The sequence below is a fragment of the Neoarius graeffei genome, chromosome 3, assembly GCF_027579695.1.
Source record: "Neoarius graeffei isolate fNeoGra1 chromosome 3, fNeoGra1.pri, whole genome shotgun sequence".
NCBI lineage: Eukaryota > Metazoa > Chordata > Actinopteri > Siluriformes > Ariidae > Neoarius > Neoarius graeffei.
This window is the reverse complement of record NC_083571.1, coordinates 106270869-106294431: the sequence shown is the minus strand read 5'-3', so window position 1 is coordinate 106294431 and position 23563 is coordinate 106270869. Positions and strand designations below refer to the sequence as shown.

Here is a 23563-nt window from a genome sequence, read left to right as displayed (position 1 = left end):
AACACACCCGTGGTCGGGAATATTAACAAGGATAGGTGCCGTGCGCCACAGCGGCGAGAAACACCGCTTTAATTTAAATGAATGAAAACCGCTTACCTAAGCGGCAGCAAGCTGGCCTCCCGCGGCGAGAGCACCGCCTCGGAGGGCTAGTCAGCTAATTCCACCGAGCGAGAACACTCAGCTTAACGGAGTAACAGCAATATAAATACAACACACAAGACAGCCGGCCCGTGAGCAGGCCGGAGACAAGGCTACACAAAATAAGGCGGTCGATATTATTAACAAGGATAGGCGCCGAGCGCCACAGAACTGATAAGAGCGGCGAGAAACACCGCTTTAATTTAAATGAATGAAAACCGCTTACCTGAACGAAGCAAGCTGGCCTCCAGCGGCGAGGACACGCCCCGGAGGGCTAATCAGCTAGCTCCACCGAGCGAGAGTGCTCAGCTTAACGGAGTAACAGCAATACAAGTACAACACAAGACAGCCGGCCCGTGAGCAGGCCGGAGACAAGACTACACAAAACAAAGCGGTTGATAGTATTAACAAGGATAGGCGCCGTGCGCCACAGAACTGATAACAGCGGCGAGAAGCACCGCTTTAATTTAAATGAATGAAAACCGCTTACCTGAACGAAAGCAAGCCGGCCTTCAGCGGCGAGGACACGCCTCGGAGAGCTAATCAGCTAGCTCCACCGAGCGAGAGCGCTCAGCTTAACGGAGTAACAGCAATACAAGTACAACACAAGACAGCCGGCCCGTGAGCAGGCCGGAGACAAGACTACACAAAACAAAGCGGTTGATATGTTAACAAGGATAGGCGCCGTGCGCCACAGAACTGATAACAGCGGCGAGAAACGCCGCTTTAGTTTAAATGAATGAAAACCAATGAATATAGTCAACAAGAGAAAAGAATTGGTGGACTTAACGCAGTTTCTTGGAGGATGCGTAAGCACAGCCCCAACCCTACGGGTAACGAAACTAACACGCGTTTGTCCAATTTCCAACTCGCAACCTGCAAACGCGAGAAGATGCAAGAGGTCACTTCCTGGGTTTACCGGTCTTTTATGCCGGGGTCACAGGGTGACGTCACCCAGGTCACACGTGACTTTGTTGTTACTATTACTCGACCTGCACGTTCGTGTGATGGATATCCATGTGCTGAAAGCACCGCCTCTGGCGGTCAGGAGAAACGAAATAGAACCTCCTTTTCCTCTTTTCTCCTCCTGCCGACTCACCGAGTTTGAGGCTGAGGCCTATTTTGGGCCGGTGCTCTTCCTGTGGCTGGGTTTCTGGAGGTGAATTTTCATGGGGAATGATAATGCCGCAGGGCGACTCTTCCCTTGGTGTGTTGGGTGAGGCGTTACCGCTGGCTGAGGACACGGACGGGGCGGCCATGATGGGCCTCATCGTGGGCTTGAGACACGGCTTAGCGTCTTCCTCGTCTTCCACTTCTTCTCCGTCCTCTACATCGTCATCTGACTGCAACTGGGCATTCGGCCGGCGTCTGTCTCGTTCCCGCTCACGCTCTCTTCCCCGCTCTCGCTCCTCACGAGAAGGCTTGCTCTCACGCTCTTCCTCAGGCTCTGACTTCACTGGGGGTTGCCGCAAACGCTCTGCCTCCTCCTCCATCTGGAATTTAAAAAAAAAAAAAAAAAAAGTTACATGTTGAGAAAGAGGGAATTTTGTGAACCTTCGTGAAATGAATTTAAACCGAGCAATTTCAAAATCGTGTCACATTTTAAATGAAGGGTGGTGATGTACTGCGATTCAGAGAAAAGGGTGAAAAAAAAAATTTAATTTCAACATTATTTTCATAAAATCAGAAATGATCAATCCTCGTCAACTTCCTTTAAAAATATATTCCATGTACGGGTTATTACAGAATGATTTGACAAATGAAAGACAGTAATTAACCAAGACACGTTTGGAAAACAAGTAAAGAATGCTAATAGACTCCAGTTTAGCATGACATGTGTTAAAATGATATTGTACTCCTTGAATTTTAAAAAGGCACTGTATATCTAAAAGCAATGTCCCATACTGACAGATAAAACGCAGCAAATTTAAAATGAATATTGCCACTGCTTTAATACAAAAAAAAAAAAAAAAAACCCACACTTGAGAAAATGTCACTGCAACTGCATGTCGAAGACGATGGACATACCCTGCGTAGCTCTGCATCTGGATCAGGATGTCCTTCAGCCAACAGTCTCTGCCTGATCTCCTCCAGCTCCTCCTTCTCCCGTTTCCTGTCTCTTTCGTCTAGCTCCATCTCCTTCTCTCGATCACGCAAGCGTTTCTGCAGTGCGCTTCCCCTACAGGCCAAACAAAGAAACAGCACATAGTTTAAAAAATAAAAAATCTATAGAAGATACAGAGATGCCAGTTTATCAGTTACTGTGGCTCATCTGTAACCTCAACCTCAGCCAATCCAAAGGGACCACCACTATGATTGATATTATTTGAGTAGCGTACTAATTGTTTGTTATATTTTCAGAAAAGATTTGGCTAGCAGACTAATCAATACAGCAGTGGCTATTAAATGTTTAACAAAGAGTGCTCTGAGAGTTATGGCAACTACACCATAACCGGTAAAATGCAACTGAACTGAACTGAACGAGACTGCAATATATGCATTATTGCAATTATACTGCAGTTGATGTCAGAAGGCGAGCACACCTTCATAAAATTGTGAAAGTACGAGGTTGTTAATCAAGGGCTGTAACTCTGGTAAAATGTGACCGAATTGAACAAAATAACAATATACGTAGTACCGACATACAACAATGCTTTTTACCAGGTTTCATGAAATTCCTCCAAAAATTGTGAGAGGAGTTCATTTCAGAAGGAAAAAACACACTCGCGAAATTGTCAAAGTCTAATAATTTTGTTAATCAAGGGCTATAACTCTGGTAAAATGTGACCAAATTGAACAAAATTACAATATGCATATTACCGACATAACACAAAGAATCCTGCCAAGTTCCATGAAATTCCTCCAAAAATTGTGAGAGAGGAGTTCATTTCAGAAGGTGAGCACCCTTCCTGGGACGGACAGACAGACATTGCCAGGACATAATTCTCCCTTCAGGCCTTTCGGCCCGCGGGGGATAAAAACCATGAGCGAACGAGTCACGTTGCTGTATCAGTGTCACTGCTTTACAATGGCTGCTTTCCACTTCCAGAGGAAGTAACTGTATACATACAAACTGAGCTACAGGGTTGGAGGACATGACAAACTCACTAATGAGTCATTTAGATATAAACATGCAAATTACTTGTAGTATTTAGGGTCATCCCGGTCATCGTCATAATCCTCCAAGAACTCCTTTAATCGTTTGCCTTCTTTCGTCTAATCGAGAGAAATGAGAATGAGGTGTGTTATTGTCCACAGTCAATGTATCAAGGGCAAATTACAGACTTGTTTCAGAAGGATGTTATAAGGATTTGTTTTATGTTTGACTACACAGAAGCAATAAGAAAATCTCCCTTACCGTCTCCCGTCGGCGCTCATCATCTCTCTCTGATTCCTTGGCGTAGTCTCTGGCTTTCTTCCTCTCTCTTAGTTCCCAGTTTTTCAGCCTCTGCCCAGCACATAAAACAGCATTAAATTAATTGTGGGCTGGAATCTGGATACAGAACACATTACAGTGAAAGAGCAAAGCCTGAGGTCTGCCAACCTCCTGATAGGCAGCCTCCTTCTCCCGGAGCTTCCGCTCCAGCTTGCGCCGCTCATAAGCTTCCTCCTCGTCTTCCTCACGATCACGCTTCTTATCCTTTTCTCTGTCTCGATCACGGCTTTGCTCTCTGAAACATCATGATGATTGAGAATTCACTGAGAACAGCTGAAGTGTCAGCTCAGCAAGCAACAAGAGGAAAAAAAGGTGTTATACAGTCATGTTGTCCGAGCTACATAAAGTGCAGGCCAGAATGGAACGCAATACGATGTCAGTACTACACTGGCATCAGCAGAATTGCTTAAAACCATAAGCTCTGCAAAGACGCAGTGTCTTGTAAAAGTATTCATCCCCTTTCGTGTTTGTCCTATTTAGTCGTATTACAAGCTGGAATTAAAATGGATTTTTGGAGGGTGAGCACCATTTGATTTACACAACATGCCCAAAACATTAAAGGTGAAAATTGTTTTATTGTGACACAAACAATAATTAAGATGAAAAAAAAAAAACAGAAATCTGGAGTGTGCACAGGTATTCACCCCCTTTCGTATGAAACCCCTAAATAAGAGCTGCTCCAACCAATTCACTTCATAAGTCACATCATTAGATGACTAAAGGTCCACCTGTGTGCAATCAAAGTATCACATGATGTCTGTATAAATCAACCTGTTCTGGAAGGACCCTGACTCTGCAACACTACTAAGCAAGCAACATGAAAACCAAGGAGCCAAACAGGTCAGAGACAAAGTTGTGGAGAAGTATAGATCAGGGTTGGGTTATAAGAAATATCCCCCAACTTTGAATATCCCAGGGAGCACCATTAAATCCATTATAGCAAAATGGAAAGAATATGGCACCACTACAAACCTGACAAGAGAAGACCGCCCACCAAAACTCACAGACCGGGCAAGGAGGGCATTAATCAGAGATGCAACAAAGACACCAAAGATAACACTGAAGGAGCTGCAAAGATCCACAGCAGAGATGGGAGTATCTGTTCACAGGATCACTTTAAGCCGTACACTCCACAGAGCGGGGCTTTATGGAAGAGCGGCCAGAAAAAAAAATAATAATAATTGCTTAAGAAAACATGTTTGGAGTTTGCCCAACAGCATGTGGCAGACCCCCCCAAACACATGGAAGAAGATTCTCTGGTCAGATGAGACTAAAATTGATCTTTTTGGTCATCATGGGAAATACCATGTGTGGCACAAATACCCTGAGAACACCATTCCTACAGTGAAGCATGGTGGTGGCAGCATCATGCTGTGGGGATGTTTTTCATCTGCAGGGACAAGAAAGCTGGTCAGGACTGAAGGAAAGATGGATGGCACTAAATACAGGGCAATTCTGGAGGAAAACCTGTTTGATTCGCCCAGAGGTTTGAGACTGGGACGAAGGTTCACGTTCCAGCAGGACAATGACCCTAAACATACTGCTAAAGCTACACTGGAGTGGTTTAAAGGGAAACGTTTAAATGTCTTGGAATGGCCTAATCAAAGCCCAGACCTCAATCCAATTGAGAATCTGTGGCATGACTTGAAGATCGCTGTCCACCAACGCAACCCATCTGACTTGGAGTTGGAGCAGTTTTTCCTCGAGGAATGGGCAAAAATCCCAGTGGCTAAATGTGCTAAGCTAATAGACATACCCCAAGAGACTTGCAGCTGGAATTGCAGCAAAAGGTGGCTCTACAAAGTATTGACTTTGGGGGGTGAATACCTATGCACACTCCAGATTTCTGTTTTTTCATCTTAATTGTCTGTGTCACAATAAAACAACTTTCACCTTTAAAGTAGTAGACATGTGTAAATCAAATGGTACTAACCCCCCAAAAATCAATTTTAATTCCAGCTTGTAATGTGACAAATCAGGACAAACACCAAGGGGGATGAATACCTTTGCAAGACACTGTACATCTATTCCCTCTGAAATGTGAAGATGTAAGCCAATACTATAGCATAGGCATGTAACAATTCACCTAATTTCACCTTTCAATTTGATTCATGATATTGGGTTCATAATTTGATTTTCCCACGATATTTTTGAAAAATAATTTTATTACAAAAAAAATATATATATTTTCCTATTCTTTATCAACATTAATATTCCTTGTGTTTCATTTTCCTATTAACCAACAATAAATTTACCCACATTTAAAGGTTGGAGAAAAATATAACAGCCTATTAAATAAATTATTCCTTTAAATAAATAAATAAATAAATAAATAATTAAACAACAAATAGACCTTTTCCTAATAAACTTTTATGAACATTTATACTACCTCCATTTTTCTTCAGCTTTCAGCAGTCTGTAAAAAGAGAGCCCAGATTTCTTGTTAAATCTATTTGTAGTCAATCACAGAACAGCTCTTTCCCAGTTTCGATCTGCTTTTCTGTGTGCATTTTCGAGGCATTAGAGCTGTGCTACTTCCGCCACGGGTGAAGTCACATGCATTCCCACTATTTGGCATTACGGTACCCTTTGCTTTCAAAACAACACAATTACAGCTTGGAAAATCTACGATTACACAGCCTGATGATGAAAAATGAACTGAGTTCATCATTTTGAATCATCATAAATTTGTATCACAATTTATCATCGCACAGCATATTACATGCCTACTATGGCATAATGTGAATGGATATTATATTGTGCATATTATGTGTAAAATTGTGACTATAATATAGCAAATGCATAATTTCCACTCCTAATATAAAAGTTTGCCAAGTAATTGATTTTAAATAACTGTGTCCCAGAATGGAGGAGCGTGGTACTCACCTGGATCTGCTGCGAGCTTCACTGTGGTCTCTGCTTCTGTCCCATTCCCTCTCTCGCTCACGCTCCCTTTCTCTCTCTCGCTCCCGCTCCCTGTCCCTCTCTCGCTCACGCTCGCGCTCTCTCTCCCTTTCCCGCTCTCGGTCCTTCTCCCTTTCACGCTCCCTCCTCTCACGCTCCCTCTCTCGCTCCTTGTCCCTCTCTCTGCGCTCGCGCTCCAGCTCCTGCCGCTCCTTCTCCCGCTTTCCTTTCTCCTCCTCGAGTTTCTGCAGAGAGGGACAGAGACAGAGACTGAGCGTTCATACAGTTAACAGATGGACAGCACAGTATGATTCTAGTCTAGACTGCAGAGATGAAGTGGTTTACAGTTCCTCTCCACTATAAGGGCTACAAAAGAGAGAGTCCACCCACCACAATGTCAGTAAATTAGCGTATTTGTTTGAGGCAAGAAAGAAAGAAACTGCTCTAAAGTCTTTGTTTTGCACTGTAAACAATAACTCTTTCCCCATTTACATCTCAAAAGCTACATAAAAACCCTGGAAACCACTTTACTTTCAGCCCTGCTTCACACATTTCAAACAACAAGGAGCACAATCAGGTAATAGGACGCTGTACAGGGTTTCCACCTCATAATATCAGCAAGAGAAAGACTTCAATCCTTGTGAAACTAGTTGTTTTGGACTTACAGGTGTTGAGCTATGGATTCAGAGCTTCGCTGCCCCTACAAGCCTTTATGTTAGGCCTGGGAGGAAAAGCAGGTCAAAGGATTTGCAGGAGAAAATCAATTCAGAAAACGTTTCCGTTGCTTCTTACATGACAAACAACTTCCAAAACATTTTGTGAAAACGTGGTGAGAGCAGCATTGTATAAACGGTACTCTGTTGATTTCTGTGATTGGACAGAAAGGGCAACAAATGAATTTGTAGAGGCTGGCTTACCCCATCTGCTGGTGGCCTGGGTTCTCCGAGGGACTTAACTCAGCGAGTATGAAAAGACCCTTCAGCCAGCAAAAACACGCACGGTTTTACAACAGTCTGTATTCATGTCTATGTAAATGCCATTATTCATTATGAGTAAATCAGGACACTTTTTTTTTTTTGGACAAAGTACAGCTCAACAAGGGGTTTCGTTCCAAATTCAGATTTATACAGGAATAAATCCAGAAAACCGTGAGTGTGATGCATGATGCCAAGAGCGAAGATGAATAACACAAGCAGAGAAAGCAAGAGAAAGAGCAAGAGGATTGGTGAGTGATGCTAGAAGCAGCGGTGAAAAAGACAAGTGAAACTGGTCATTTGAGCTGGGTTAAATGGTGCTACAAATTGCCCTTCACAACTTTCAAAGAATGTTTGAAGACTGCAATTTTGAATAGACCTGAACAGTGTTGCAAAGACAGCCTCAGCTCTCGCCGTTTGCACACGTGTGCGTCTATGAAGCTGAGATGATCAATGGCCTATGCTCCTTTCGAGTTACTCATTCTTTATTATATAGTTATTAGGGTGTCTTACTAATATTTTCTAATAAATTTACGTTACATGTACTTTGAATAACTTATAACCAGTGTACAGCACTCCGGAATACTTACTCTCTCTCCAACGCGTATAAATAGTTCTCTGTGTTCTTCCTACATCTCATTCTTGAACTGGACAATGCACAATGATTTTTAACTGCCTTGGATGAAAGAATCTGCCAAGCATAAATCTAAACATAAAAATCTAGTTTATTAGACAATTCCTTTAGATAAGAGATGTGTGGCAGCCTACAAAAACCTTTCATGTGGTCAAATTTCGACAGTTCCTCCTTTATACAGTTATGAAACAACAAAACACAGTTACGGAACAACAAAGAACACTCAAAAGCGTTTGTAGAAGGAATGGTAGCAGGGGCGAGAAGCCGCGGTCGACCCCGACACAGATGGCGCGACAACATCTCCGCCTGGACCGGTATAAACAGCTGGAACTCAATAAATTCCTTGTGTAGAGCCAGAACTGCTTGGAAAGCATTATCATTTACTGGCGTGCAGCCTGCTGACATGCGGAAATTGCTAAATAATATTATTATTACAGTTTTGAAGTTCAAAGGTTCTCCTGAACTATTTTGTAGATGTGTCAACCACAACTTCTAGTATATTAAAGCGTGGTTTGTCCCATAAGTGAAAAAATTACATTTAAAAGATTCCTTTCACCACATTTATAACCTGACCTACTTATGGAAAAATGTTAAATTAAAAATAATTGTAAAATGAGTCGTCACTTGTATCATTTAAAGCATAAAATCATGGCACTTACACAAGCCTCATGTTGTCTTCACTCAACCAATCTGGTCATACTAACACTGGTGGGGAAATAATCACTAATTCAGTCAGTATTTTTATTATACAATTTAAACATTTAACATGCATCTAAAAACAGGTACCCTATGGGTACAGGTAGCTACTGCTTATAAATAAAATTGTTTTCTGATACCACGTCCATACAGTAAATATGGCATATATATTTACTAGTGCTGTCAAAAATGTCGCGTTATTAATGCGTTAACTTGACTCAATTTTAACGGCGATAATTTTTTTATCGCGAGATTAACGCTCTGTGACATGATGCCACGCCCCACACAGCCAGAGTCCTCTGCCCTCCCCCGAAGAGCCACGGTGCTCGGCTTAAGTTTCGTTTTCCCATCGGCAGCTCCAGCCCCACTTTGCAGTGGCTGTGACAAGACGTGTTATGCTCTGCAATAAAAAAAAAAAAAAAAAAAAAAAAAAAAAAAAACACATTGGTACAACCAGTGTTCGAACTATGCCGATATTTTCAGGGGGTCCCTTTTTTTTCCCTTGGGGGTGCTTGCGCTTGTCTCAGAGCGCGGATCTCCATCGCGCGCTCACTTCGGATATGCAAATGCTTCCCGTTACACACGATTGCTATGTCAATAAACATCATTTTGCCAATAGAGTGCTTCGAGATCAGCGAGAACCCGGCGGCGGCCATATTGGAAGTCAAACGTCGCTGTGTCAGTGCATTGTTGTTGCTCAGCGAAGCAAAATGCCGAATACGTGTGTCATTGTTGGCTGTAGTAGCCGGGGGTAAAAGGGTGGCAAAAGCTTCCACAGACTCCCTAAAGTCGTGACAAACCCGGGAACTGCAGCACAGGAGAAAAGCAAGCGGAGGAGACGACAGTGGCTGGCTGCCATTAACCGATCAAATTTAGGACAACTAGACTGTATCTGGATTTGTTCTGATCACTTTGTGACAGGTAGGTTAAATTGTCTTGAATTTCATAGTTACTAAAATAAATGTGATACAAACTTATCTTTTCTATGTACTTTCAGCAATGATTAATGGATATATTTGTCACATTAGGTAGCTTATGTCTACTGCAGTGCATTGTTGCATCAAATGGTATTTAAGATCTAGGCCTAGTAATGTTTATGTACACATGCTGTTAGTACAAGTTACATACTAGGCCTACATTTTATTCACTGACTAAAATAATTGATAATTATGCGGCAACAAGCTGGGGTCAGCTTTCCATTCCTTCTCACTAACAGTGTATGGATCTACATTCCCAATGAAACGTACCTTCACAGCATAACGCTCCCGTGCCTGCTTATCCAAACTTTCACAGTAGTGCTCCATCACTTCAGATGTCTAAATTCTTAAAAAAATCAAAGCTTCTAAGCCCTCTAACGCGGAAACGAATCGGTGAATGTTTACTCTATGATGTGTACTCTATACGCGCTCTGGAGCGAGTGACTTCCAAGATGGCCGCGCCGACCGCATGGTTACTATTTTTAGCATCGTCTCGGAGCACTCTATATTTTAGAGACCCCCCCAACATTTCCCGTAGTTCGAACGGTGAGCAAGCCCATTCACTTTTTATGCTGATAAGAGAATTACAATGGTTTTTCATGTGACAAAAATGTGCGATTAAATTGCGATTAATCGTGAGTTAACTATGACAGTCGCGACATTAATCGCGATTAAATATTTTAATCGCTTGACAGCACTAATATTTACTCTATGAGGCAGTAGCCACAAAAATGAAGCGTAATCAAAAAATGAACAATCACAGAAGTCAAATATACTGTACCAAGTGTCTGTACTTTATATTATTCTACCCTTACCTCTTACAGTTTTCGAAACTGAAACCTCCGAACTGAGGCTGACATACACACGCTGTCGCCATGACCCAAACTCTTATTTCCCGGAAAAGGCCCGGCGCTAGAGCTCAGTGATCTCTTTTCGACAACTTCCCGTAACAACTCGGAAGTGCGTCACATCTACATCGCACATGGGACCACTGGCCGAAGAAGGCGAGGAAAGGGGGACAACCCGGAGTATACTTTAAAATACGAACGCACTTTCCCTCGGTAATAAGCATAAACATGTCTGAAAGCGATTTCTTTAGTCTAGTCCATTTATTTCGAATGGTGAACCGAACTGTACACACTCACCGGCCATTTTAATCGGAACACCTGTATGCGCATGCGCGACTGTTAAACTCATTCTTATATCACGATGACATAGTGGCTACCGCCTCTATGTGAGGCAGTAGCCACAAAAACGCCTTCTGCTGATGACTACATTTTCACCAGACACTGATTACAAGCAGAATTGCTTTAGCTGTGCCTTCTAATAATACTCCAAAAAAGCTTTTGGATATCAGACTTTTTTTTTTTTAAACTGGTTCTTTAACTTGCATGGTTTTTGCAGGCAGGAAGCCAAGGCAATATATTTTGGTAAAATATTTCTGTTTCCAAAATATAAAATCACTGGCAAAATCTCTGTTGGGGGAAAAAAAAAAAAAAAAAAGGTTAAAACATGATTTTGCCATCTAATTCAGCTACGGCAACAGATAAGTACATAAGTACATTTGTATGGTATGTTGTAAAAGAAAGAAAGGTATACCAAAGTAAGAGACAACGACCAACAATGCATTCGTTCTTTTATCTTCTGTAAATGCTTTATCCTGGTTAGGGACAAGGTGGAGGCAAAAATCTCCATACTTCAGCAGGCAGTGCTTTGTTCCATGACAACTACTTACCAGCATTTGCATATATTTTGCTGACTTATAGCTGACTGATATGGCCCCAATGTTATTAGGCTACCATTATACAAATGTACGCTATGATTAAAGTAAAATATTTTTTATATATGAATGAATGTAATGTACACTACCGTTTTACCTCTAAATTTTAAAAACTTATTAAATTTTTTTCTGGATTCATGTTAGACAAAATGCAGTGAAATGCATACAGGAGAATGAGAAACTAGTATTTTATGTGAAAATGGAATAAACCGGTGGTGGTGGTGGGGGGAATCTAAAACTAGAACAGAAAATGAGAAGGGGAAGAAAAAGAAAAAAAAGTGTCAGGAAAGCAGAAAGAGGGAAACAAAGTTACCAAAGGCACGCATAAGCAAGTGGGAAAGAATGAAGTGCTCACACACAGGGCTAGCTCATACCTGCAAAGTCTTCAGAGTATCCTCGTGCTGTGGAGGGGCGCCCCCTACTGTCACATTGTGTGACACAACTGTGCCACAATTCAGTGGTTATTCAGTCAGCTGTAATCATTTATAGCATGAACATCATCTTAAATTGGGGGGGACCCACACAGGTTCACTGGCCTCTTGTGAATAGAAGAGATATTCAGAAGAATATCGAACACTGCAGGGAAGTCAACTATCTTGAATTGTTTGCAAACTACTGAAATTTGCACCTACAGTACACTAGATCCACATGTCAACGAATTTCCCCAAAGCCACAGAACAGTTGCTCCTGTGCGAGTCCTCCAGAAGGGGGCGCCCAGTATACGTAGAAAAGAATGAGAAGATCATACTTACATCCTATCCTTGCAACTTTTTCCAAAGCTGTGAGATTCATCTTGCTTTAGTCACCATATGATCTCTATCATAATGGTGGGGTTTAATGAACAGATTAGCTTGGAGGGAAGTTTACATTATGTGCATGCATTTTTATGTCTGACTAAAAGTTTGAGGAGCTTCTAAATTTCAGGCCCTTAAGATGGCGACCCTGTCTTTTTTTTTTTTTTTCTTTTTAAACGCAAGACACTAATCCAGGAAAGACAGGGATGTTTTCCAAGACACAAATTAAACCTAGTCTTGGACTAAAACAGTTTGGAGTGAATAAATCTTAGGGTTTTAGACCCTGTCTAGGTATCATCTGAGTCTATGCAACTCGATTTCATGGTCACAGAACTGAACTCCTCTGTGTCGAAGTTCAGGCACTCTAAGAAAGCAATCTGTAACCTGCTCAGTAAAGCCAATTTAACCTTAAGCCTCCAGAAGGCTCAGAATATCTATTCTATTCATGTTGTTCTGGTTGAGCTATCTGAACTACAGGTGTACAGGTTTTTGTTGCACTAGCTGGAAAGTGAAAGAAGGTTGTCAATGGGTTACCTTGTGAGTATCACGGAATTTGTTGATCTCCCTGGAGATCAAATCTCTCTTGTCCTCTTCCATTTCGATGGCATTGATGTCCTCCTAAACAGGGTACACAGACCATGTGACACCATTTTAAATGACATCATCTCAAAACATTAATGCTACCTGACTGAGGTTTCACAAATGATTAAACCTAATGCACCGTAATTCTATCCAAGATTACGTCCACCCCCTAGAAGCCAAAAAGTGTTTCATTAGTTTTGCAGAGGAGCTTCAATGCTAGTAAACAACATGTAATAAGTGTTTATCGCACACGCAAACACATGCCCAAGTCTCCATACATTTGCATGAAATATCTTTGGGTAATGGGTATTAAACTGTTTAATTTGTGAAATTATTGAATTGTCTATTACTTCGTCTTGTGTTTTAAATCTGTGCCATTCTCTTTATGATTTGTGAGCGCATTCTGTACCAGGGTGTTCTACCCTGACCTCGCACCATAATTAGCAATGCCGGCAGCGCTTGCCGTGCAGGAAGCGCCCATCCGTTTACATAGTAAATTGCAAATTTTCGATTGCTCTGTACCAACAAACAGGTTCAGCTTCACAAGAGTTGGGTATTTTATAGGGGGAAAAAAATGGAGTTTTCAGAATATGCACTCAGATTTGCACGATACTGATTACTTTTGGGGCGGCACGGTGGTGTAGTGGTTAGCGCTGTTGCCTCACAGCAAGAAGGTCCTGGGTTCGAGCCCCAGGGCCGGCGAGGGCCTTTCTGTGTGGAGTTTGCATGTTCTCCCCGTGTCCGCGTGGGTTTCCTCTGGGTGCTCCGGTTTCCCCCACAGTCCAAAGACATGCAGGTTAGGTTAACTGGTGACTCTAAATTGACCGTAGGTGTGAATGTGAATGGTTGTCTGTGTCTATGTGTCAGCCCTGTGATGACCTGGCGACTTGTCCAGGGTGTACCCCGCCTTTCGCCCGTAGTCAGCTGGGATAGGCTCCAGCTTGCCTGCGACCCTGTAGAAGGATAAAGCGGCTAGAGATAATGAGATGAGAATGAGATGATTACTTTTGACACGGCGGTCTTTTTTCTGAATCTTGACGGTGAAACTGCTGGGCACGGCCGTGTTCGATTTTGGTCGAAAGCCGATGACCCACTCTAGCGCTTTTTCTATTTCAGCCAGAGTCGGCCAATCAACAACAGAGGTCGGGAACAATCGTGACCCCGGTGGGCCTTTTCACGGTAATTTCAGTCAAACCGGAAGCCGGTCAGAGACAGCAGAATTTCTAGTCACAGTCAACAGATGTGTATCTTTCTATGGAGAACAATAAAAACATTGGATTCTGGAGGATGGAGGAAAAAAGAGAAGGTTCAGGGATATTAATCATATTGTTTTGAAGAAGTCACATTTGATTAGAAACGTAATACACAGCACTTTTGAGCGCCGCCCTCTGAAAAGTAACATGTGGAACTGTACTGCCACCCTTTGCCTTGTTGTGCCATCACATGCAATAAGGGGCGTTTTTATGCCAATGGAGCACTTGCATGTGACGTCACAGCCGATCCAGATTGTGACAGACGCCATCTTGTCGGTCAAACGCCATATTGCCGCCTTCTACTTCTGCTTCTACTTCTACCTTTTCTTCTGGAAAACCCTACTATATACAATTCTACTACAACGGCTGCAGCTACAAGCTCTCCCTACCTGTGCGCGTTTTTTATGTTTGTGTGTATTTTTGCGTGTTGTTCATCTGTACCGGACTTCAATATCCACTACAACCGTATGGACTTACTGGACATTGGTTTCCAGCAGAAAATGACGGTTTGTAGCGATTTCCATCGCATGCACAACATTCCGGACGAGAAAAAAAAAAAAACATTACGGACAAGATAGCGAGACCAGCGGGGTCTCCGTGGATTGTTATCGGAAGCAAAGCGAAGGAGGCGGCGCCAGGAGCGGAAGCAAAAGCGAGGCTGCAGAGCGGCCTGTTGACTAAGCTCAGAAAACAGCCACTCAAACCTCCACTGCTAAGCCTCTACCTCTCCAACGCCAGATCCATGGTAAACAAGACGGACGATTTGGAATTACAGCTGGAATTACCTTATTCTATGCTATAATCGGCTAGTCAGTGCTATACTCAATACTTAAGTGACTTACACATCCAATGAGGATTCTTGTTTACAAGATGCCACATCTGGGTCGCTGACAAATCCTGAATTTCTGTAAAGATAACTGTCCAGAGATTTATAAGCACGCAGTGCTTCACCACTGAACAGCGAGGGAAAGTTAATGAGGTAATTATACACATCTGGGTATTCCGCTGGCAGTTCAAAATCCGGTCGTGAAAACTCCGTCCGGTAAGCCATAAGGGTCACTAATCTGTAGATCGTTTATTTTAGACATATATCTAGTTATCTGTTCATTAGAAAAATGAGCCGTGTAGTCCGTCGGTTGAAATTGATCCATTCTGTACACGAGTGCAGCAGTATTCAGCTGTGTATTTTACCGACAAGATGGCGGCTGTGTACTTTCCGGTCACGTGACTGCAAGATCTCTATTAGGTGAGTTGTCGAGAAGAGAATACAGTCAGAGAGCACAGATTTAATACTTTAATAGGAATCTATGTAGATTGTTATCCTTAATGATAAGTCGTGCCATTGCTCAGTTGTTGAAAGTGATTTGAGCAGTTTACGCCATCTCACTATGCAAATAATGCAATTAAATTTCAAAATAAATTAAAAAAAAAAAAAATAAAAATAAAAAAAAAAAACCACACACTGGCGCAAAAGGTTATTTTAAAAATCTGAGCAATTGATAGATGTTTTGGGCACAAGAATTGCTCCTGAAGGTGCTTTACTTTACTTTCTCAAGATGGATGTATATTGCTGGAAGCAGCCAAATAAGGCTGAGGGGGGAAAAAAAATTAAATTTCTAAAAACTGAATTTCAAACAGCTGTAATTTCTGTTCTATTTAACCTAGGGGGACAATAAAACCAGCTTTGAATTCAGAACTTCATACCATTTCTTTTGATATGGCACACTCCTTGATCACTAGATTTAAAAATAGCCTGTCATTGTATCCACTTATGATAGCAATGTATGTAAGGAGAACGATAAGTGGTACGTCATGTAAAGACCCTTTTATCATAAGCTAAGCTCGGTAGCACACCTCTTCTTTTTTCTCCTTCTTCTTCTTCCGGCGGCTGGACTCGTCATCCTGAGAGGGAGCGTTGAGCTCGCTGGAATACTCCCGGATCAGGCCATCAATTGCTCCCTTCACTATCTGGTCCCGTTTCTGTGTTTCTTCATCCAAAACTTCCTCTTCATCCTCACCCGCCTCCCCAGCTTTCTCATTCTGACAAAAGGAAAGGACAAGCCTTGATGCAGTGTGTACAGAAAAGCACAAATAAATCAAATGTACAACAAAGTAGAAATAAAGAAAAAAACATTAATATATATTTAAAAAAAAAAAAGAACTTTTCATTGCAGACAGTATGAGCCCAAGATATTTCATGTTTTGTCTGGTCAACTTCATTTCATTTGTTAATATACACTCATTCCTTAAATAAAAATACTTTCATGAAAGAAAGTGTTATACTATAGTGATTTAGAGATTAAAATGGCATATGAAACATTTACAATTCTAATCAGAAAGTCATGGAGAGCTTATTTCTTTTATGTGTTTTCAGTCTTCTCCACTGCCTATCACTACTCTGATTTATGCTGACTGAAATACAGTAGTAGACCGACTGTGCTCATTTGGAATAAAAAAATAAGTCATTTTCTATGGCTAGCTAACTTGAAGATGTTTACATACTGATATTATATTCCAACACGATCTCACTATGAATATTCTTAACAGAACATCAGCTAAATTAATATAGTGTCCCCGATAGAGATGAAAGTGGAGCAAAGGAAAAAACCCTGAAATGGGGGGCAACGTCCCCCGAAAATATTTTAATAAACATGCAAAACCCGCATTCTAGTACTTATTTTCACTAAAACAAGTTATAACTTTTAAGCCTTTTTCTTTCATGTACATTAATGATTAACATGTCAAAAATATCAAATTTAATTCCCCTAGTTAACGATTAATTTTCAGGAGTGCATTTAGAAAACGCGGTGATTTTCCTGCCTACACAGTTCAGTACTTTGAAAAAAAAAAAAAAATCAGACAGTTGAAGGTAAACTCAGCAAAATCCCAAAACAGTACTGTTAAAAAGTAAAGGTCTGTTAGAGTTTCTAAAGCTTTCAGGTTTCAATGTTGGGGATATTGAGCCTCGTTTATCAATCTTTTAGTAGAGTTGTCCGTTTGCAGAAGCTAAAGTGAACTAAACATTTCCAATTCAGATTTATGCGAGTTGAAGCCAATTGTTTACATTAGTTCGTATTGTCTGTAAATTTAAACACACCAATGAATACCAAATTTCTCATATAAATCAGGGGCGTAGGGTGTGTGTGTCACACATTGACTGGCAGCCTGAGCGCATTATGTAACAAAAAATAAATTACTATTGCTAGTTTTAGGCAGCTTAGAAACCGGCTCTTCCATTATTGCTGTTTCTTCCATGTTTTCTTGATGTTGTGTTCTAGAAACGGCACTAAAACTTAGCTTTGAAGCCACAAAATGCAACTTTGATGGGGGAATATATATATATAAAAAATAAATTGCTTACCTCTCTTCACGTCGAAAGAAGGAGGAAAGTTTTGCTTGTTTTGACATGGCGAATTATTAACACAAGAGAAAATACTCGTAATTCGCAACTAAAAAAAGACTGCAGCTACACTGGCAGCTTGAACATGCTTTCTAGTGCGATTGTGTTGCGCAGAATGGTGTCAGTCCTGCGTGCCTTAGCACGTGCACCTGAAGGTGCGCCTAACGAGCTCCAGCACGCACGCCGTTATCAAAGAACACCTGTCTTTAATCAATGAACTGTGTTTGGGCTATTTAAGGACTGCGCCCATGCAAGGACGATGCGAAGTATTACGCCGCGTCTAGGAACGTGAAAAATCTGAAAAATAAATTTCTCCATTCGGAAAACCGGAGGTTTTCAAGAGTTTTGTCAAATATCCAGATTTCCGGGTCATTAGTGGAAAAAATCCGGTGGAAAATCTAAAAATCCAGAATTCCGGAACACTTTCATGACTAGTCCAAAGACATCAGTCTCACTTTTTCTTTTTTTGAAGGGGGAGGGGGAAAAAAAAAAAGCATGTCCTCCATCTTTTCCCGACATTGCTAACTACTGTTTGAATCGTTTTTGAGCACGCGAGAGGAGAGCGTCGCTTGAGTGGGGGCTGTTTCTGCATGGTCCTAGTGCCTGCACCCTCTCCTGTTTTTGAGCAGGCACACTTTCTGCATGGTCCTAGTACCTGCATGCCTGGATTTTTTCTTTTTTTTTTTCCTGGAACTTAGTGTGTTTGTGTGTGTGTGGGGGGGGCCTCTGCCACGCTATGCGACATCAGCGCCGTGCTGTCACTTGCATGCATGCGCGCGCGTGCACACACAAACCCCCCCCCCCCAACAAACCGAACAATGCAGAGTATTTTCCGCACCTAAATATCTTCTATTTCCCTCTGAAAATGAGTAATAACTATAGAAATAGGAAGATATTGTCCTATATAGGCCTAGACTAGCCTCATACTCAACCCAGAAGTGAAAATAAAGGGTTTCACTGCATGCACTGACTCATTCGCAACCACACAATAAAACCACGTTCTAGACACTAGATGGGGCTATTACGTGATTTGACCTCGATTCTGTTCCTGGCACCAGAAAATGAAGAGGCGTACTACGAAATGTTTTCATTTCAAATCTAATTTTGCCCTTTAAATTTTACCCCTTGCATTTTGACAAGGTAAAAAACAGCTAATTTAATAATGTTGAATTGTGCCTAAATCAGCCCGAGATGCCACCAGAACGCACCATTTGAAGTCTCCAATTTCAAAATTTTCCAGGGGAGCATGACCCCGGACCCCCCAGCAGCCTTCGGGGCCCTCCAGGCCGGCCCAGCCCTTATGGACTGGGCTCCGCATCAGTAGCGCGGCTCTGATATTGTTTTCTATGGAAAGCCCTGCTGTGTGTGAGAAAGGAGGGAGATTACAACTTGTGCACTCACCCCGTTGGAGCTCTTCTTTTTGGCCTTCCACTCATCCAGCTGGGCTTTAGTTTTGGCATCCACCTTCACCAACAGCTTCTTCTCTCCAACTTGCAGCTCATGCAGTAGCCGCAGAGCACGCAGAGTCGACTCTGGCTCCTTATACTCACAGAAACCAAACGCTGTGGAAACACCAACACGCATCCAAATTCAAGACAAGCAAAAACACCAAATGTGTGAGTTTAAGGTTACTGTGAGTAAATAGCATACAGAACATACATGATTTATGCAACAGTGTTTAGTTCTTACCTTGCAGTTTTCCTGAAGCTCCCTGTACTCGTTTCCAACTCAGGACCAGACCACATTTCTGGGAGAAAAACACAAACATTAACAGCAGGCAAATTTTTCTAAAAACATTTGCATGATGCAATTTTCCAGATCCTCTTTTGACATGAGGCAAGTGAATGAAACTTGATCACCCATGAAATCAGTTTCCTCTATGTAGCTAAAAAGGAGTCATGGAACTCTAGAATGAGAAACTATTATTCCTTTCCTCTTCTGGGTTACAAAATGCTAAAGGAACCAGTACTGTTACGGCAATTAACAAAAAGTGACTCAAACTGTTCAAGAGATAAGACATTTCAGTGAGATGCAAAATTATAGCAAGACTGAAAAACCTGGTCAAGTTTGAGAATGATGAGTCACTATGCGTTTGGTAAGTTTCTAATTCTCCACTTTAACATTCCACTGCATTTTATATAAAACAAGATACTACTCTTCAGCTAAAAGCACTTTTAAAAATGATGAGCAAGACAGAGATCATCACGCAAAGTAACATTCAATATCGTATTACGTCGACATTTAAACCTTTTTGATACAGCGAGGTCATTTTCAGCCATTTAAACATCTAACATGAGCAATGCTCATTCGCTTCTCACTGAACCCATACAAGAAATATGAAAAAGATATTTTTAAAATAAAACTAAAGATCAACCCTTTCATCTCTTATCTTGAAACCCAGTAAAGCCGGTGTAGCGCTTCAGGTCCTGCTTACTGTGTGATCATACAGCTAGTTTTATACCATACTACTCCAGAGGTCTCGAGTAGCCGGTCGGCGGCGGCAGCAGCAAATCAAAACCGTCTGGAGTAGGATTTGCCGCCGTCTATTTTTCACCGAGTAACAAAATATTGTGTGTTTACATATCTGGACAAAACTGAGCCGCATGCGATGTGAAACTAAGTTTTATCCAACTAAATAATGGCCAAATACTAACACAGCCATAGGAAACAGAGGCAGCCATTATGCTGCCGTGTGCTGTAACTAAGATGTAATCTGACTGGCTGACAAGGTGTTTCATGTACTGTAACTGAACCGTGCTACCACACGGCTAGAAATGGCGACTAAGAAGCAGAGCGGCACGTTAGGTGCCTGGTTTTCAAAAAAGGCCTCGAACCACAGGCAAGTCTGTAATTTTAGCCGTCACTATGATTACCGAGTGAAATACATCTGCGTATGGGTCCGTGTATAAATGCTGGTCAGCTAAGTAGTAAATTATAAATATTGATTGCTATCCCATTATTGTATACAGCATGTTTTGGGTCAAACCCGCCTGCTCGGCACGTTGACATTGTTTACATTTTGAATTGCGACGGAATGCAATGCATCCTTGTAGGGGAGGCACATATCAAGACTTGACATCTGTCATGCAGTTAATGTTAACGGTCATCGTTAAAATTATAAATATATACGAGTTTACATGCATTTGTTTTTGTACAGTTGCTGTTGCAAGAACTGTCACTCGTCAGAAGAATATATTCACTTATTGTAACTTGTATAGTGCAATGCCAAATGAAAATACTGATAAATTCTTTTTTTTTCAAAATATCTGAAAAATCTTTCGAACTCTGAACCTCATTAATATATCACATGCTTTTACATATACATATATCAGTGTTCTCCACTATCATTAATGACTCGGCGGCCCGCCAAGTCATAACGGCTAGAAGAGCTATTACCGCCGACTCATAAATGCGCCGCCGAGCCTTAATTTTTTGGCAAGTAAAAAAAACCCACACCAATACAAACACCAAATACAAACACCAAAGTAATTCTCTGATCACAGATCGCTGATGTGCTTTACTTTACAATAGATTCAACAGAGGCCTTTAATGCTTGCTCGCTCACTTGTCACTATGCATGTGTAGTGCAGCGACAGAAGAGTGCGTGTCAGTTAAGTGGCTCCAATTGCCTCAGACCTCCGAGAGGAGTACGGTGGAAAGAAAAGACACATACTGCACATCAAATGAAAGGTAATTTTGTGTAGAATTCAACTAAAAACAAAGATATTCTATTCAATAAACATTTCAGTAACGGAGTGAAAAAATAAATTTAAAGTCAGTTCCCAGTGTCAGAAGATTTTGCACAAAAGCAGCTACTTGCGAAATAAATAACATGCAACTTAGATGCCAGGAAATGGCATCTGAGGGGTTTCTTATTTCAAAATTTTCTGGTGCGAGGGGGGACACCCCCCTCGAGAACCCCCCGGTGACGGCCGCTCAATACTACCGCCAAGCTATAACTTCAGGTAGTGGAGAACACCGAGATATATATATATATATATATATATATATATATATATATATATATATATATATAAATTAATAAAAATCAAGCATGTGTGCATGTATGTATACATGTATTGGTTGCTAACAGCTTAACTGTTACTTTTTTTTTTAAACATCAAAAATATATAAAGTTTTGCATTGTCAAATTTCTTTTTGATTCATTACTGTATGGCAGTTCTATTAAAATTTTTAGTCTTGATTACCATCACTTCAGACTCTACTTTGCTGTTTACAATAAATTAGAAATTCTTCCCCAAATGCCTTAAAACTCTCTCAGATAACCCCAGTTTTCCATTTTTCTCGCCTATGGTTCACGGTGAAGGGCTTCAGCCTTTTTAATTGTACCCTCCTATTCTCTGCCTCGTACCCTTTTATTCCCCTAAACTTTGAGACCACTGCTACTCCACTACTTACTGAGAGCAGCTGTCTGATCAACATGTCTGACGCTTTCTCTGAGATGTTCCCTACAAATACTGTTGTTGTGGGGCCGCTGTTCTCTTCAGCTTCCTTCGCAGGTGCAGTTGGAGCTTCTTTCCTCGGGGCAGCTACTTTACTGACTACTGACATTGAGGTGGGCACAAGAACCTGGACAATCCAACAACATATGAATGTGCAGGAATTATTTGGATGAGAAATACAGTTTCTAAATAAAACAGTTTGATACAACAATCAGTCGATTTAAAAATTATTCCCAATAATGTTAAAGTAGCGGGTTTTGTATTATTGAAGTATTAAGATGTTATGAGCATTTAAAATAAGGTATTAATTTTCAGTAGGTAAGGAGGTTTACCGCAGGAGTTGGGGTCATGATGCCCATATGAACTGGAATCATTGGGGCTCCTGTAAAAGAAAAATAAATACGTATGCATGCATGTCAGGGAATCTCTGATTCCACTATCAAATGGATACATCAGTACACACACAGTTCAACCTCGTACAGCCTCAGAGCTCTACAACTGATGGACATTTTTTCCAAAACATCCTGCTTATTTGGCAACTCCGTGTACTACACATAACCTTTACTGTGTCTACTCTGTGCTAAAATACAGCTTACAATACAATTTTACATCAGACTAGTAAATATCTGTAGTGACTAAAACATTAGAATGAAACCTTGGCAAGATTTTGTTTTCTTGAAATATCTAACCCTGATCAACATTTCTGTACGTGCCTGTTAAGTGCCTACCAATATATTTCCAAGGAACAAGAACCAAAACGTACAGAACAAGAAGACATGGTCATCACTATCCTCCGCCACGAGCATTTTATGAAGACCTCAACATTTACGCCCTTATAAGCCTTATGATGTTGCAAGTGCTATGGCACCTTCATAAAACGTTAGCCAGCTTTATTCAGTAGTATGAGCACGCAAAGTTTCACTGATGTAGCTTATGTAGTTTCTGAGTAAACTTGTCCAGGTTGAGTCCACTTGTACAAAGTCCAATAACGAAAATCAAGGGCCATAACTCTGAAAATAATAATTAATCGTAAATGATTTTCGAACTCAACTTAGATCATGAATAGTAATATGAGCACACAAAGTTTCGTTGATGTGCCTCATGTAGTTTCTGAGAAAAGCTGAAACGGACGGATGGCAGGACTTCATTCCTATATCCCCCTGCGCACTTTGTGGCAGGGGATAATAAAAACAAACATTAACAAATTCACCCTGTTACTGCCAAAAAGCAAGGTTGTGTCTGTCACACTAAAGTTACATAATTTATCAAACATAAACTAAAATGTGTCTTCTACAAAGCCTTCTATTTCTCAAGCACAATCTTGAAATCTTTGTCCATGATCCACCCTCCCAACAATTTACTTTAACTTCACTGCTTAGATCATCTTTTGAAGATGCATATTATAAATGTTGCTGCCAACCGCTCCTCAAACTTCTCCATGATTTTCCTTTTGCACGAGTTTGATTTACCCTGATGCTACAGCATACACTTCCCTGTTCAACCAATCAGCATTTGCTTCAACGTGTCTAAGT

At 41.2% G+C, this 23563-nt stretch overlaps 1 protein-coding gene across 4 annotated transcripts in view; it reads right to left on the bottom strand.

Annotated features, from left to right (window-relative positions):
* The window catches only part of rbm25b (RNA binding motif protein 25b), a 36767-nt gene that overhangs the window by 11177 nt on the left and 2027 nt on the right, over window positions 1-23563 (bottom strand). For 3 of the 4 annotated variants that reach the window (XR_009654399.1, XM_060917856.1, XM_060917857.1), the window contains exons 3-15: window positions 22364-22413; window positions 21988-22158; window positions 19258-19315; window positions 18970-19130; window positions 16023-16208; window positions 12868-12951; window positions 6461-6723; window positions 5964-5990; window positions 3683-3809; window positions 3497-3586; window positions 3281-3354; window positions 2167-2317; window positions 1238-1631 (exon numbers count right to left, since the gene is read on the bottom strand). Coding sequence is in view for 3 of the 4 variants with exons in the window: in XM_060917856.1 (XP_060773839.1) it covers window positions 1238-1631; window positions 2167-2317; window positions 3281-3354; window positions 3497-3586; window positions 3683-3809; window positions 5964-5990; window positions 6461-6723; window positions 12868-12951; window positions 16023-16208; window positions 18970-19130; window positions 19258-19315; window positions 21988-22158; window positions 22364-22413 (1836 nt within the window). In the remaining variant the exon portion in view is untranslated. The remainder of the gene's footprint in view (window positions 1-1237; window positions 1632-2166; window positions 2318-3280; window positions 3355-3496; window positions 3587-3682; window positions 3810-5963; window positions 5991-6460; window positions 6724-12867; window positions 12952-16022; window positions 16209-18969; window positions 19131-19257; window positions 19316-21987; window positions 22159-22363; window positions 22414-23563) is intronic. The other variant, XM_060917858.1, reaches the window with a different exon arrangement.